At 47.0% G+C, this 16033-nt stretch overlaps 1 protein-coding gene across 1 annotated transcript in view; it reads left to right on the top strand.

The window, feature by feature from the left end:
* Window positions 1-16033, top strand: part of LOXHD1 (lipoxygenase homology PLAT domains 1) — a 188122-nt gene that overhangs the window by 121621 nt on the left and 50468 nt on the right. The window contains exons 26-29 of the mRNA XM_035270945.3: window positions 4632-4813; window positions 7235-7351; window positions 8367-8529; window positions 12249-12403. Coding sequence (XP_035126836.3) covers window positions 4632-4813; window positions 7235-7351; window positions 8367-8529; window positions 12249-12403 — 617 coding nt within the window. The remainder of the gene's footprint in view (window positions 1-4631; window positions 4814-7234; window positions 7352-8366; window positions 8530-12248; window positions 12404-16033) is intronic.

Raw genomic sequence — 16033 nt, 5'->3', positions numbered from 1 at the left:
CAAGAGCCAGTTGTTCAGCTTCCATGAAGTTGTGTGGTTCTGAGTTATTTTCTTAATCCTGAGTTCTAATTTGTTTGCACTGTGGTTTGAGAGACTGTTTGTTATGATTTCCATTCTTTTGCATTTGCTGAGGAGGGATTTACTTCCAATTATGTGGTCAATTTTAGAGTAGGTGCGATGTTGTGCTGAGAAGAATGTATATTCTGTGGATTTGGGGTGGAGATGTCTATTAGGTTTGCTTGGTCCAGATCTGAGTTCAAGTCCTGGATATCCTTGTTAATTTTCTGTCTCACTGAGCTGTCTAATATTGACAGTAGAGTGCTAAAGTCTCCCACTATTGTATGGGAGTCTAAGTCTCTTGGTTAGTCTCTAAGTCTCTAGGTTGTTAAGAACTTGCTTTATGTATCCGGGTGCTCCTGTATTGGGTGCATATATATTTGGGATCATTAGCTCTTCTTGTTGCATTGATCCTTTTACCACTATGTAATACCCTTCTTTGTCTCTTTTGATCTTTGTTGGTTTAAAGTTTATTTTATCAGAGAGTAGGATTACAACTCCTGCTTTTTTTTGCTCTCCATTTGCGGGTAAATCTTCCTCCATCCCTTTATTTTGAGCCTATGTGTGTCCTTGCATGTGAGAGGGGTTTCCTGGATACAGCACACCAGTGGGTTTTAACTTTTTTTTTTTTTGAGATGGAGTCTTGCTATGTTGCCAGGCTGGAGTGCAGTGGTGCAATCTTGGCTTACTGCAACCTCCGCCTCCTGGGTGCAAGCAATTCTTCCACCTCACCCTCACGAGTAGCTGGGACTATAGGTGCATGCCACCATGCCCGGCTAATTTTTGTATTTTTAGTAGAGACAGGGTTTCACCATATTGGCCAGGATGGTCTCGATCTCTTGACCTCGTGATCTGCCTGCCTTGGCCTCCCAAAGTGCTGGGATTACAGGCATGAACCACCACACCCGGCCAGGGTTTTGATGTTTTATCCGATTTGCCAGTCTGTGTCTTTTGATTGGGGCATTTAGCCCATTTATATTTAAGGTTAATATTGTTATGTGTGAATTTGTTCCTGCCATTTTGATGCTAGCTGACTGTTTTGCTCATTAGTTGATGCAGTTTCTTCATTGTGTAGATACTCTTTACCATTTGGTACATTTTTGGAGTGGCTGGTACTGGTTGTTCCTTTCTTTGTTTAGTGCTTCTTTCAGGAGCTCTTGTGAGGCAGGCCTGGTGGTGACAAAATCTCTCAGCAATTGCTTGTTCATAAAGGATTTTATTTCTCTTTCACTTATGAAGCTTAGTTTGTCTGGATATGAAATTCTAGGTTGAAAGTTCTTTTCTTTAAGGATGTTGAATATTGGCCCCCATCCTCTTCTGGCTTGTAGGGTTTCTGCCAAGAGATCCACTGTGAGTCTGATGGGCTTCCCTTTGTAGGATTACCTGACTTTTCTCTCTGGCTGTCCTTAGCATCTTTTCCTTCATTTCAACCCTGGTGAATCTGAAGATTATGTGCCTTGGGATTGCTCTTCTCAAGGAATATCTTTGTGGTGTTCTCTGTATTTCCTGGACTAGAATATTGGCCTGCCTTGCTATGTTAGGTAAGTTCTCCTGGATGATATCCTGAAGAGTGTTTTCCAGCTTGGATTCATTCTCTCTGTCACATTCAGGTACACCTATCAAATGTAGATTAGGTCTTTTCACATAATCACATATTTCTTGGAGGTTTCATTTGTTTCTTTTTACTCTTTCTTCTCTAATCTTGCCTTCTCGTTTTATTTCATTGAGTTGATCTTCAGTCTCTGGTATCCTTTCTTCTGCTTGGTTGATTCAGCTATTGAAACTTGTGTATACTTTCTAAAGTTCTCGTGTTGTGTTTTTCAGCTCCATTAAGTCATTTATATTCTTCTCTAAGCTGTTTATTCTCATTATCATTTCATCAAACCTTTTTTCAAGGTTCCTAGTTTCTTTGCATTGGGTTATAACATGTTCTTTTAGCTCAGAGAAGTTTGTTATTATCTACCTTCTGAAGCCAGTTTCTGTCAGTTCATCAGACTCATTCTCCACCCAGCTTTGTTTCCTTGCTGGGAGGAGTTGTGATCCCTTGGAGGAGGACAGCATTCTGGTTTTAGGTATTTTCATTCTTTTTGCACTGGTTTCTTCCCATCTTTGTGGATTTATCTACCTGTGGTCTTTGTAGTTGGACTTTCAGATGGAGTCTCTGAGTGCATGTCCTTTTTGTTGGTGTTAAAGTTATTTCTTTCTGTTTTTTAGTTTTCCTTCTAACAGGCCCCTCTGCTGTAGGACTGCTGGAGGTCCACTCCAGACCCTGCTTGCCTGGGAATCACCTGCAGCAGCTGCAGAACAGTAAGGGTTGCTGCCAGTTTCTTCTTCTGTTATCTTCATCCTAGAAGGATACCTGCCAGATGTCAGCCTGAGCTCTCCTTTATGAGGAGTCTCTTTGAATATAGGGGAGTCAGGGAGCTGCTTGAGGAGACAGTTTGTCCCTTAGAGGATCACAAGTGCTGAGCTGTGAGCTCTGTTATTCTGTTCAGAATTGCTGGACAGGTACGTTTAAGTCTGCTGCAGTGGAACTCATAACTGCCTTTTTTCCCCAGGTGCTCTGTCCTGGGAAGGTGGGGCTTTATTTATAAGTTCCTGATGTGCTGCTGCCTTTTTTAAGAGCTGCCCTGCCAAGCAAGGAGGTAGCCTAGTCACAGTCTGCCAGCAGAGGCATTGCTGAGCTGCCATGGGCTCTGCCCAGCTGCTGTGTGAACTTCCTTGTGGTTTTGTTTACAGAGGTATAGTTAGAACTGCCTCAGTAATGGCAGGTTGCCTCGGTAATGGCAGACTGCTTCAGTAATGGTGGACTGCCTTGGTAATGGTGGATGCCCTTCCCCACACAGAGCTGGACTATCCTGGGTCCAGCTGCACTTGCTGGGAAACTTTCAATCCAGAGCATTTCAGATTGCTGGTCTTTGTGGGGGTGGGACCTACTGAGCCAGATCACCTGGCTCCCTGTTTTGGCCCCTTTTCTTCAGTTGAATGGGTGGCTCTGTCTCCTAGGTGTTCCAGGTACCAGTTGAAACTGCCACCCAGATTTGTGTGAGTTTTTGTGTGGAGACCAGCTGTGCCAGCCAAAACAGCTGTGCTGGAAACTTGTGGCACTTTTCAGCCTGGGTATCTCCTGGTCTTTGGGCAGTAATAACTCATTTGGAAATGCGGTGATCACTCACACTCTGCATTGTTCTCACGGGGAACTGCACTCCAGAGCTGTTCCTATTCGGCCATCTTTTTGAGTTTTTTTAGTTCCACATATTTTAAAAAATACTGTTGACAAGTCACTAAACTCATTTCACAATCTGCTAATGAAATAACCTGCTAATGAACTAATGTATAGTTATTATAGCAATACATTGTTTTAGACTACTGGTCTCAAACTTTAGTATAAAGTATGAGTTAAATATTTAGATCCCTAGGGCCATCCTGCAAAGAAGCTAAGGCAGGGTTTACAAATCTGTATTTTTTTTTAAACAGAGTTTTGCTCTGTTGCCCCGGCTGGAGTGCAGTGCTGCAATCTCAGCTCACTGCAACCTCTACCTCCTGGGATCAAGCAGTTCTTCTGTCTCAGCCTCCTGAGTAGCTGAGACTACGGGTGTCCACCACCAGGCCCCACTATCTTTTGAATTTTTAGTAGAGACAGAGTTTCACCATGTTGGCCAGGCTCGTCTCAAACTCCCGACCTCAAGTGATACGCCCACCTCAGCCTCCCAAAGTGATGGGATTACAGATGTGAGCCACCATGACAGGCTTGAAAATCTGTATTTTTAACAAGCATCCCCAAAAGTTTCTGAAGCAAAGGGTCTTCCACCCACACATAGAGACATACTAGTCTTTATTCTCATTGGTGGCTGCCCACCAGGAAGCTACTTGTTAACAGCACTGATGTGTCAACTCTCTTTCAAGACAGTCCCTGGTAGGACCACATAAACCCTGAGACATCCTTGACCTCCTGCTACCTCCTTCCCTATAAAATACCTCTGTTATGTGAGGCAACCTGAATGAGGGGCCAGATGTGACATGGATGTGTTGGGGAGGGCAGGCCAGCTAGGAGCAAGTCAGAAGCTGGGAGCAAGGGGATAGAGAGAGGAGTGAAATAATGCTCACTACCATAGACTGGCCAATCCAATTGGTAAGTTGCCCCTGAAATTTAGTGCTCTTGTTTATGGAGTCTCCTCAGCCAAACACCATGTCAAGGATACTTTACAGACAGTGGACATTGAGGCTTGGAAGTAACTTGCCCAGATTATACCAATTGTCAAGACAGAGCTGGGATTCCAGCCTGGGCTTGTCAAATTCCAAAGCCTGTGCTTTCAACCAGTCTGCTACATGAGCTCTGGGATGTGAGAGGCTCACACACCCTGTCTGAAGGGATGAGGGTTTTCTGTGGGTGCTGGGCAAGACAGGTCCCCACCTGCAGTTGCTAGGCAACCTTGTGAAGGTCCAGGTCCCTGGGCAGCAGCTGCCCCATGGAAGGGTCCGGGCTGGTGGTGCTGGTGAAGAACTGGCCTTCACCATGTTTGTTTTCTGTTCTCTCATCCCCTCTGGTTTTGTCCTCTGACCGCCACCCTTAGTTGTTCCTTACGAGATCACCCTCTATACCAGTGATGTCTTTGCTGCTGGGACAGATGCCAACATCTTTATCATCATCTATGGCTGCGACGCTGTGTGTACCCAGCAGAAGTATCTGTGCACGAACAAGAGGGAGCAGAAGCAGTTCTTTGAGAGAAAGTCTGCCTCCCGCTTCATTGTGGAGGTACTTGTGCTCTGCAGGTTGTCCAGGGATGGGGTAGGTCAGAGAGAAGGAGAGGAGAATCCCTGCATTCAGGGCAGAACAGATGCCCTTCATCCTGATGCACTGCTATTAGCGAGGAAGCTGGGCAGCTCATTCTACCTTCCTGGGCCTCAGTATACCCAAGCAACCAGGGAAATGGTGAAGCTCACCCTGCTCTCCTGGGCTGGTGTCAGGATCAAAGGCAATGAGGATAGACAGGACTTGGGAAAACTAGAGGCATAAAGCCAACATACCTATCTAGAGCTTCCAACAAAAGACACTTACCTACAGGTGGAATATGGCTCCCAGACTTGCTGGTTCTTCAGTTCTGCTGATACTGCTGGCCACGGAGAGGTGGAAATCCCACCACCAGTGGTCACATGGGGATAGGGTCTCCTGCTCAGCTCTCAAGATATGGTCAAACAGTTTAATAGAGAAGAACATCCTGTATGTTCGGTGGCTTCCCATCAGGTCTTGGCAATGGGGGTGCTGTTATTCATTGTTGACTGTGGATGTAGGTCATCGTGCCTTGGAATCGATATACTTCAATTCAGTGCTTACTCACTGTGCCTGCCCAGTGTGCTCAGCTGTGTGCTAGGTTCGGTGGGAGACACAAGAGAAGCGGAGAGCTCAGATCCTGCCTGCGAGGGGCTTACAGTCAAGTTGTTCTCTTTCTGGTCAAACCCTTTTCTTAGGAGGTAGTCACCGAGAGAGGAAGTGGCTTCCTCACAAGTTAGCGGTTGAGCCAGAGTCAGATCCAGGGTTATGGACTCTGCAATCCAGCATTTTGCCTATTAGTGAGGACTTTTGCCTATTTTTTTCTTTTCAAATCTCTCTGAATTTGTTCTCTTTCTGGGACCCCACTCCCCACAAAGATAATGAGACAGTCTGGTGATGGTCATTGTCACTGACCCTATTGGTCAGAGGATACTGTCCTAGGCTTTATGGATCTCAACTCAATTATAATAAAAACTTTGTGCTATAATTGTTCTCATGTAAATATGGGGGAACTAGGGCACAGAGGTTATGTCACTTCCCTAAAACCACACAGCTAGGATGTAGTGGGAGCAGGATTGAAATCCGGAAGGGCTGGCTCTGGAATAGATACTCTTAGCTACTGCAGTAGACAAGCAAATGGACTGAGCTTACTATCACTGTTTAGAGAAGAGAGAATGGGGAAGGCTCCTTGGAAGAGGTGGCTTTGAGTTGGATCTGAAAGGGGGCATTAGTAGGGACAAGGAGGAATTTGCATTCCTAGCAAAGGGAACAGTGTGGCCAACAGCTCAGAGGTGGAAATAAGCGTGTGGCTTGAGGTTTGTCTAGAAGCCATGGGAGGAGTGTGATGTGACGTGGATGGACAGCAGTAATGAAGCCGAACTTAGAGGGGAAGCACAGGAGACCCTGAAGGAGATGAACCAGGAGCCTCAGGAGCCTGGGCCCTCCAGGCAGCGGGACCTTTGGAGATGTGCCCCTTATTTTCTGATAGGAAACAAAGTTCAGGGCACCTTGCTTTTTCCTCAGTTTCTATCCCAGGGGACGCCCTCCTCTCTTCCCACCTTCTCTGCAGCAGTCAGCACTTGTGGGAAGGTCTGTCACCTTTGTTGAGTCTTTTAACAAGAAAATTCAAGGGTGATTCATTAATCCACACAAAGCTAATGTCTCATCCACCCAAGATGTCGTGGTGCGTGAGTCATCCAGGCCTGATGCCGTCAGCGGCTGAGGCTGTGATCACACCTCAGCATGACTTCCGGGGAGTTTTTATCAATGAAGTCCCCACTAATAGACAGCAATAATTTGCCAGTAATTTTGTTGCTATATTTTTTTCTTTTCAAATCTCTCTGGATTTGAGGGGGGAGTGTGAGAGCTGGGAAACAAATGAAAGGGCTTTGTCTCCTGGCCTCTGTCTCCCTGCCCACCTGTGTCCCTCTCTCTGCACTTCTTTTTTCTGATTGATATTCAGGTAGGAGGCAAAATGCTGAATTGCAGAGTCCATAACCCTGGATCTGACTCTGGCTCAACTGCTAACTTGTGAGGAAGCCACTTCCTCTCTCGGTGACTGCCTCCTAAGGAAAGGATTTGACCAGAAAGAGAACAATAATAGCCGAGAGTTATTGAGAACATCCAAGGGCCAGCTCAGTTCTAAGGACCTGATGTGTATCAACTCATTTAATCCTCATAACATTTCCAAGGCATAGGTAGTATGACCATCCCATTTTACAGTTGAGGAAACAAAGCACAGAAAGGTTAAGCAAACTTACTCAAGGTGTCTTAAAACAGTGGGGACGTATCAGGAGGAAGTGCAAAGGGACTCGAGGTGGATACCCTAGGGAGGCAGGATGCTGCCAAGGCTGTACTTTCCTGGATTTTCTAGCTAACATCTGGTGCCTTATCTCTTTCGCAAAGTTAGAAGATGTGGGAGAAATCATTGAAAAAATTCGGATTGGCCATAATAACACAGGCATGAATCCCGGGTGGCACTGCTCTCACGTGGACATCCGCAGGCTCCTCCCAGATAAAGATGTAAGTTTTTGATTGGTCTGTCCTGCTGCTTCTTTTGTCTTTTTCCAGAGCAGATTCCACGCAAATTTCCTATAAGGACCTGCTGGCTAGGTCAGCCTTATTGAAATAAAAATCTCATAATGAAAATTCAGCCAGTTTACTCAGAGTGCAGAAACTAGCTCTGGTCCCAAGCAGAATTTCCTAGAACCTGGTTTAGTGGTCAAGGAGGATATTTTGGGCGTGTCTCTGCTCCCCACCTTCAAAGCCATATTACTAGTGAGTGACCAGAGTGCCCTTCCTGTAACTCAAGGTCAACTCACAGAAGAAAATCCACCTACTTTTATGGCTTATTCTGAAGCCATAAAAGTATAAACCTAGGGGATAGTTCTCAGCCATAGCTATGGATATGAAGAGGGAAGAATTTTTTTTTTTTTTAATGGAGTCTCACTGTCACCCAGGCTCGAGTGCAATGGTACTATCTTGGCTCACTGCAACCTCTGCCTCCTGGTTCGAGCAATTCTCCCACTTCAGTCTCCCAAGTAGCTGGAGCTATAGGCATACACCACCATACCCAGCTAATTTTTGTATTTTTTTTAGTAGAGATGGGGTTTCACCATGTTGGCCAGGCTGGTCTTGAAATCCTGACCTCAGATGATACACCCATCTCAGCCTCCCAAAGTGCTGAGATTACAGGCATAAGCCACAGCACCTGGCCAGAGGGAGCAATTTTTAAATACAGAGACCCCCTCCTCTTACCCACTGAATCTGAGTCTCCAGGATAGAGTTCAGATACCCATCTTTAAGTGACCCTGGGAACCCCATTCTTTCAGAGCCAAAGTCTGGTGTGGTTATGCAAATCTTCAGGACTAGATCTACTGAAATTGGGGCAAGGGGCTCCCCTGTGGCTTTTACATTATTTATGGGTCCCCATGATCCTTGTCCTTTGTCTCCATGAATATTGAGTTGCTGATGAATCTATGATTCACATTAAGCTTTCACATTAAGGCCTAATTTTCCTTTCTCTGCCTCACCCCAGGGTGCAGAGACCTTGACTTTCCCATGCGATCGGTGGCTTGCCACCTCTGAGGATGACAAAAAGACCATTCGAGAACTGGTTCCGTATGACATCTTTACTGAGAAATACATGAAAGATGGGTCCTTACGGCAGGTCTACAAGGAAGTAGAAGAGCCTCTGGACAGTAAGTGTGGTGTGGCCACCCTAATCACCATGGGCAGGCTCCGGGACCCTGGCCCTCCCTGCAGAGCACCTGCCCTGTGCCAGGCTGAGCCTCTTCACCCAGGAGGAGGGTCTTTTGTTACCTGGACTCTGTAGAGAGGGCCACTGAGGCTCACAGAGGTTGCATAACCTCCTAAGTGCACACAGCTAATACATGGGTGAGCTAGTCTTTAGAGACTCAGCTGTGTCGCTCCAAGATTTGTGCTCAAATCCTTTCCCAGTTTGACATTGGGATAATACATCCAGATAAGGGGTATCCTGTGCCTGGCTTATCCTGGTCCCTGTTTTCTTCCTGCTTTTCATTTATTTGCTATCCCTGTGGCTTGGGTTTCTCTGCTTTTGCTGTACTCAGCTGTCTCAACTTAGCATGAATCAAGAAACCTTCTGGATTTATATGTAACTGAAACCATTGTGTACTTGTTCTCAGTAGTTGGGTGTGGCTCTAGAACATTCAAGGCCATGGGTTTCTTTCCTGGATGGGCTGGTTAACTTGTCCATTCCTCATCGGGGTGGTTTTTTCTGAAGGATTTGCTTTAAACTGGCCGCTCACTTCTTGTCCTTCCTCCTCCTTTGCTCTTGGTGACATCACATTTTCTAATTCTCTTCCTACCTCTCTCAAGTGTTTAGAGTGCTGGTTTCCCCTCATGCTGGGTAGTATTCCTCAAGGCTCAGTCCTCAGCCTTCTCCTCTCTTTCTACATTGTATATGTACACACACACACACCCCACATACATACATTCTTCCCAGAACAATGGGCAGAGTCATACCTCTGTTCTGACCAGCAATGGCATCATCCATGTCAATCCCCAGGTTATTCACCAGCCATTCAGCTCTGAATAATCTTGAGCTATTTCAAAAGTCACATTTATTTGCCAAAAACAGACTTTCTACTCCTGATAATCGACAAAGAATGCAATGGATCTCTCTAGCAGGGCAGCCTACACAGATCAGAGAAGCTCCAAGAGCTTGAAAATCCACCTTAAATTTGTTACATTGTCTTCTTGGAAAAACTGGAGTAAAATTCAAAATTTACCCCTTATGGAGCCAGGAAGACAGGCCCAAGCAGATAAGACATCCAAAAGACAAACACCGTCTTCCTTTTTTGTCACCGGAAGTAAAATAGTTATAGCTCTGCCTTTCCTTTAACCTGAGTTGCCGCCCAGAAATAAAAACAAGTGTTCACTCAGTAGTGCGACTCCCCTACTGCTATCCCTTTCTATTAAATCTGGGGATAATTTCCTTCTCTACTTGGCCCCCAGAGGATGCCCTGGAAAGCTGTCCCAGGAGAGCACTTGGGCTGTTCTGTGTGGATAACACACCACAAAACCCACTCTGAGCTTGGTGATGTTTCTAGGGAAACATCTCTCCATGGATGCGCCGGGTGGCCTGGGGGGGATGGGGAGGGAGAAGGATCCAGAAATAGCTGGCTCTAACTGCACTACCGCATTGCTCAGCACCCAAAAGCTGAATCAGTGTTCCTAATTCCCAGAGGACTGGAGAAAGCAGCAGAGGAAGGGGGAGTGAGGAGGCTGTTTCATCCCAGCCCCTGGGGACACAGCATCCTGCTCTGGGACACAGGCTCCTAGAAAAGGTGTCCGGACAGGCCTGTGCCACCTGTGATTAGCTCACACGTGGGCCAGGCCTGAAGGCACAGCTAGAAAATGGATGGGGAGAAAAATGAGGGGGAGGACCATCGACTGTTGTGTCTAAACTGTGACAAGTTTCCTAATGGCACCTCAGGTCAATATTAGCAAGACAAGCTTGGGAAACATTTGAACAATAAAGGATTTTCTTTATTAATGTAGTATGTGAAATGCTGACAGGTTTCTGCACTGAGTGAGTGGGGCAGGGTGAGGTGGAAGCAAGTGTGGCTGGTCCTCAGTTTCTCCCAGTGGCAGTGTCTCTGACAAGCCTCTGCAGGTCAACGCTCACAATGCACCTAGGAGTTTTGGAGGGCAGGGTCTTGGACTACTGAGATAAGGAAGATAGTTGGGGAGAAGGTTTGGAAAAGGGACAGGAGGTGGCAGGAGAGGGTAGAGTTTAGGTTTGAACATACGAGTTTGTAATATTGGGGTCTGGTCAAGGTGGAGACCCCCTTTAGGTAATATGTGTGCAGATCCAAAGCAAAGAAAAACCTGGGTTGGAGGCACAGACTCAGAGAACTCAAGGAAGTGCAAGATGAGAGCTGAGGGATGCGGGAGGAACCTGGGAGGCCTTGGCATCAAAGGCACAGGTGAAAGATTAGGAAATCATAAAGCTACCCAAGAAGGAGTGTCCAGCCACACAGAAGGAGAGCAGGAGGGAAAAATGCTGCAGAACCGAGTGGAAAATAGGCAAATCATGGGAACTTTGCTGTAGGTGTGTGTTCCACAGCCATGGGACAAGCAACTCACATCACTTTACTTTTCTAAATTTAATTAAATTCTGAGCCCACTTGCAAGCATTGATAAGAAAGCCCATCTCCTTCACTGCAAAGAGGAAAATCCCCTTTTTGAGGGTCTTCTAGGAATCCTGAGGCTCACAGGAGAGGCCTGGCCCTTAGTCCAGGGTGAGTGCCACCCCCAGCTGTGCTCACTGTCCTACAGTGTCATTGCTGGCTCTTCACCAGAAACACTCCTGCATGAATCTGGCTTGGTCAGAAGACCCTCTTTTCCACCCTTGACACCCCCTTCAAGCTTCAAGTCCCCAAAGAAGCCCAGCAGTCATCTCCCTAGAGGATCCCTGTGTGCAGGTGAGGAATCCCTGCTGCCTGTGAGATACTCCTGAACCCTCACTCCCTCCCAGGATGAGGAAAGTTAACCTTCCTCCCACTTCGGACAACTCTGCCTTTCAGCTTCCATTTCTCTCCTTGAGGATAATCCAGCCAAGTTTCCTCTTCCTTGGCCTGAAACTCAAAATCTCCAAAGACAGAGGATACAGACAGGGGCCAACCAATTTTTAGCCTTCATAAAAATGCAAGATGACTCTCCCTGCTTGGGAGAAGCGTGGGAAAGGAAATCGTCTGTTTTTCCTTAAACAAAAACAGCAAAACAAAAATAAGATACCATTTATTTTTATTTTTCATAATTTTTAATTATCACACCAATATTTAGCCCTCCCTATGGGGCATGGGAGACCAAGGAGAGGGCAGTGGTCACAGTGGCTTCAGTGAGGAGTTGGCCTGGAGTGCTGGGGTGGGGGTGGGTGGTGGCAGTGGGTTGGAGAATAAATGAACATAAGGAAATGAACAGAGGGGAAACTGTTCTATAAAAAATATTTTTCTATGAACCAGTGAGAAGGATCTGGTGTTGACACTGGTCACCTTCAAATGGGAAGGCGTATTATTGTTGTGTATCGTGACAGGTGATTCAGCAACCACAGTGTGGACACATCTCAGGTAGTTTCTGAGTCTTTCTCCCTGAACACTGAGGAAGCTATAGATGGTTTGAGGGGTGCTCAAAAAAGTCTCCATTTTGGGGATCTCAAAGAGCCCACCTGGGTCTAGATCTGATGAGCACACTTCCCACTAGAGAACCACATGGATTTGAAGCTGAATGTACATAATCGAGTGGATAAAAGGAAGGCACTAACCTCTCGAGGCCTAGACCAAAAGCTTAGTACCGCCTACAAATCCAATTCCCCAAGACCTAAAGCACTGTCCCCTTTTCTTCCCTTTGTCTGTCTGTCTCACCACCTGCCCAGTTGTGCTCTACTCGGTGCAGATCTTCACAGGGAACATTTCCGGGGCAGGGACGGATGCCAAGGTGTACATAACCATCTATGGAGACCTGGGGGACACCGGGGAGCGGTACCTTGGCAAGTCAGAGAACCGCACCAACAAGTTTGAGAGAGGAACGGTATGAGGGGCACACGGGGTTCACCCTCCTTCCCTTCTCCTCCCCAGGCCCAGCCATCAAGGCACCGGCTCTTCTTGGTTCCTGGGGACATCCAGGAACTTTGTGGAGCATCATGCACCCTCATTTGGGCCTCTGGCCTTGCCCTTCCCCTGCAAGTGCTGCTTGTTCCCCATTCCTTGCTGATGCACCCACCCTGGGTCCTGCATAGGGGATGGGGTAGAGCAGAAGGCTGGCCTCGGGCAAGTGGGAGGCCTGCTGCAGCTCCAGATTGTTGGCTTCATGGAGCTGGGCCATCTTCAGAAAATCCAGTTCATTGTGCATGGTTCATGAATGCGGAGGTGAACACTGCAGAATGGCAGGGGCTGTGCTCACAGAGACTTGAACTGTGGGGTAGATCTGGAGGCCTGATTCTGCTATCAACTCCTTATCTGCTTCAACTTTCCTGGCCTCAGTTTCCTCATCTGTAAATTAAAGGATCAGATATGAATTGGCTAAGTTGTGTTGTGTAGAGCCTCAGGTGGCTCCAAGGCTCTTGGGAGCCTTGGAGGTGGTGAAGACAGATGCAGATGGACACCTGACTCCCTCCCAGGTGGATCCATTTTGACCTGGTCTGTTGATTGCAGTGCCAACCAAGCCCTTTGTTAAGCAAAGGGTTCTGTGGCTATAAAAAGGCTTGAAAACCACATGACTAGGTGATGTCTAAGGCCCTTCCAGCTCTGACAATGATTTTACAGAAACACAGGGGCCTCTAAGGGTGAGCTTTGTGAACCTTCCTTTCCCACTAGCTCTGCTCCCCTCTCCCTGCCTCTGCGCCTCCCACTCTGTGCCCTTTCTGCCATTGCCCTCCACTTGCTCCTCAGCCTCCTTTCCTTCTCCTCTACATGCACCAAAATCTGCCAGAAATCCCCACAGGCCAGGCTATCTCCACAGGGAGATCAGGTTAAGGGGATTGGCTCCTAACCTGATCTGTGTTCTTGCCTGTGGCTGTGCGTGTCTGGGGATTTCATACATCATCCAATGGGTATTTATCAAGGGTCTCCTTAAACCTGACCCCAGCCAGTCATATCCCTTAGCATTGAAACACTCTACTAGTGAGGAGGATATTAGCCCTGGGACAAGAAACATGGGTGTCATCTAAGTGGGTCTACAGCTGGCTGGTGACCCCATTATTCAGACAACGGAAGGAGCCCCAGCCTGGCTGCCAGGTTTCCTCAGACCCCAGCACTCCCATTCATTGCTTCAACATCCAGATAGAAACCATTTACCTTCAACTTCAGTTTACTGCATCTGAAGCAGGGATAGTAATATGATTGCTAATTAGACCTCTGGGCTGAAAAACAGGACAAGATGTAAGATCATGTTGTACCAGGAAGAAATCATCTTAAAACATAAATTCATGCACCACAAGAGATATAATTATTCACTGCCCTTATAAAGTAGCTAGGAGGAGTCCTATCCTCCTCTTTCCATCTTGTAAAAATGGAATGCCAAAAAGGTCATGTGATTTATGTGATTGTCCCTGACTACACTGGGGATATTATTTATCAGGTCCCCGAGGCTAAGGCCAGGTCACCTGAGCTCAGATCCTGGCTCTGACACTTACTAGCTGCGTGATCTTAGACAAGGTACTTAACATATTTGTGCCTCCTTTTTCTCTACCCTAAAAAAAGAGTTAATTTTCAGTTATTGTGAAAGCCAACTGAATTAAAAATGTGAAGTGTCTAGAACTATGTCTGGCAGGCAGGTAGCTCTTTGTGCTGGATGTTGTCAAGCCTTGGGAGAGCTCACCTGTCCCCTGCCCCAGTTGATGCCTGGTGTCGGTGCTTGGCAAATGCACTGTAAAAGCAGCAATGCACAGCATACAGCTGACAGGTCCATTTTTATGCACAGCTTTATTTACAGACTCTGGCAAAGAGTAGGTGTTCAATAAATATGGATTAAGTAAATAAATGAGTTGAAGTATAAATGAAGGTGATGCAAGTGATTCTCCTCTATGTTCAGATTCGGTTTTTTCTTTTTTTCTCTCAGCAATTGTTATGTCACAAGAAAAAAATCTTTGCCCAGTTCTGCCCCATCACTTTCTTCTCTTTTCCTCCAGTTTTGAAGACCCATCAGGGGAGCTAGAGCAACTTCTGGCTCAGTTACTAACCATGTGACCTTAAGTTCACTGCTGAACATCTAGAAGCTTCCATTTCTCTGATCTCTTGCTCCAGAATATGGCAGTCATCTTGGAAACCCCTCTCCCTGTTGGAAACCCCTCCCCACCCATATCCAATCAATTGCTAGGTTCCAGAGTCTTCCTTCTAAATAACTTCAGATCAGCCAAGTCTGCCCTGTCTCCATTCAGCCCTGCCTCATCTCAGCTTGTTCACCGAGCCAGCCTGGTCTCTCTGCTCCAGGCCCATCCATCCAACCCACTCTCCAGCTTCCTCAGTTAACCTACCCAAAGCTGACCAGTCACTCTCTCACTTCAAGCCTGCAGAGGTTCCCCACGGATCCCAGATCTGCCCTGAGTCCTTTGCAAGATTTGCAGACTTCCATGACCTGCCCCACTGGCCTGTTCAGAGTGCCCTCTGTAGACCACTGTGTGCAGTTTGCAGAATGCCCCGCCCTCTCTCCTGCCTCAGCATCTTTCCAAACGTTTTCTCTGCTTACATGTACATGCACCCCTAGAAAATAGGTAAGCCATTAGGTGGTATTACTGTTTTACATAAAAGACATCATACTACATAAATACTTATTTAACTTGCCCTTGGCCTGCATGGCTGCCTTGGAAAACTCTCTGCCAGGATATTAAATGTAGATGGAGTTGCCTCTTCTCTGTAACCACTGCAGACAAAACATTCTGCAGAAAAGTCTTTGCCAGTTATGTAGCCATTCCCCAAACACTGGACCCCAGATGGCTTCCAGTTTTCCACTGTAAAAATTATCTGTAATAAACATTCTTGTGCAATGTGAAGGTCTTCCCCAGGACAGATGCAAACAAGTGGAATTGCTGTATCGCAGGGTGGGCCCATTCTTACTCTAGTGAACCCAGTGGATTGCCAGCACCTCAGGACTGCTCCCATCCACATCTACTTTTGGCCACACACCACTAGCTGCTATTTACTGCAGCTGCCTTGGCCATGGGCTGTCCCTATCTGAGCTGCCTGGAAAGCCCCCCCCCCCACCCCAGCTGCAGCTTAGTGCTGACACCTGGAGATGTCTGTCTTCCCAGGCCTGGCTCTAGTCCTCACACAGGTGGTTGCTCCCACCACCTGAGCTAGAATTACCCATCCCCTCCTCTTGCCGTACTGGACTGTGGGGTCCTGGGGGCAGAAGGCATCCTATTCTACTCATCTCTGGATTCCTAAGGCTTCACACGGTGACTCACATGGCACCTGCACTCAGCAAATCTTTCAGAAGGAAAGTAGGTGTCACTCAGTATCACCTGTCCCCTCTCACCCTCCTCAGATTCCCACCCTGACTCCTGCCTCCCACATTCAACCTCTGTCTTGGCTCCATCTCATTCAAAGCCTGGAATCAAGACATTGCCAAGCTCCCCTCAAAGAATCAGCACACAAGTCTGGAATGTCCATCTGACTAAAGAGAGACTCAGGGACACAGAGAAGGGCCTTGCATCACAACCCC

Source organism: Callithrix jacchus, chromosome 13, assembly GCF_049354715.1.
Source record: "Callithrix jacchus isolate 240 chromosome 13, calJac240_pri, whole genome shotgun sequence".
In the NCBI taxonomy this organism is placed as follows: Eukaryota; Metazoa; Chordata; class Mammalia; order Primates; family Cebidae; genus Callithrix; species Callithrix jacchus.
Note: the sequence above shows the minus strand (reverse complement) of the source record. Positions and strands in the feature narration are given on the sequence as shown.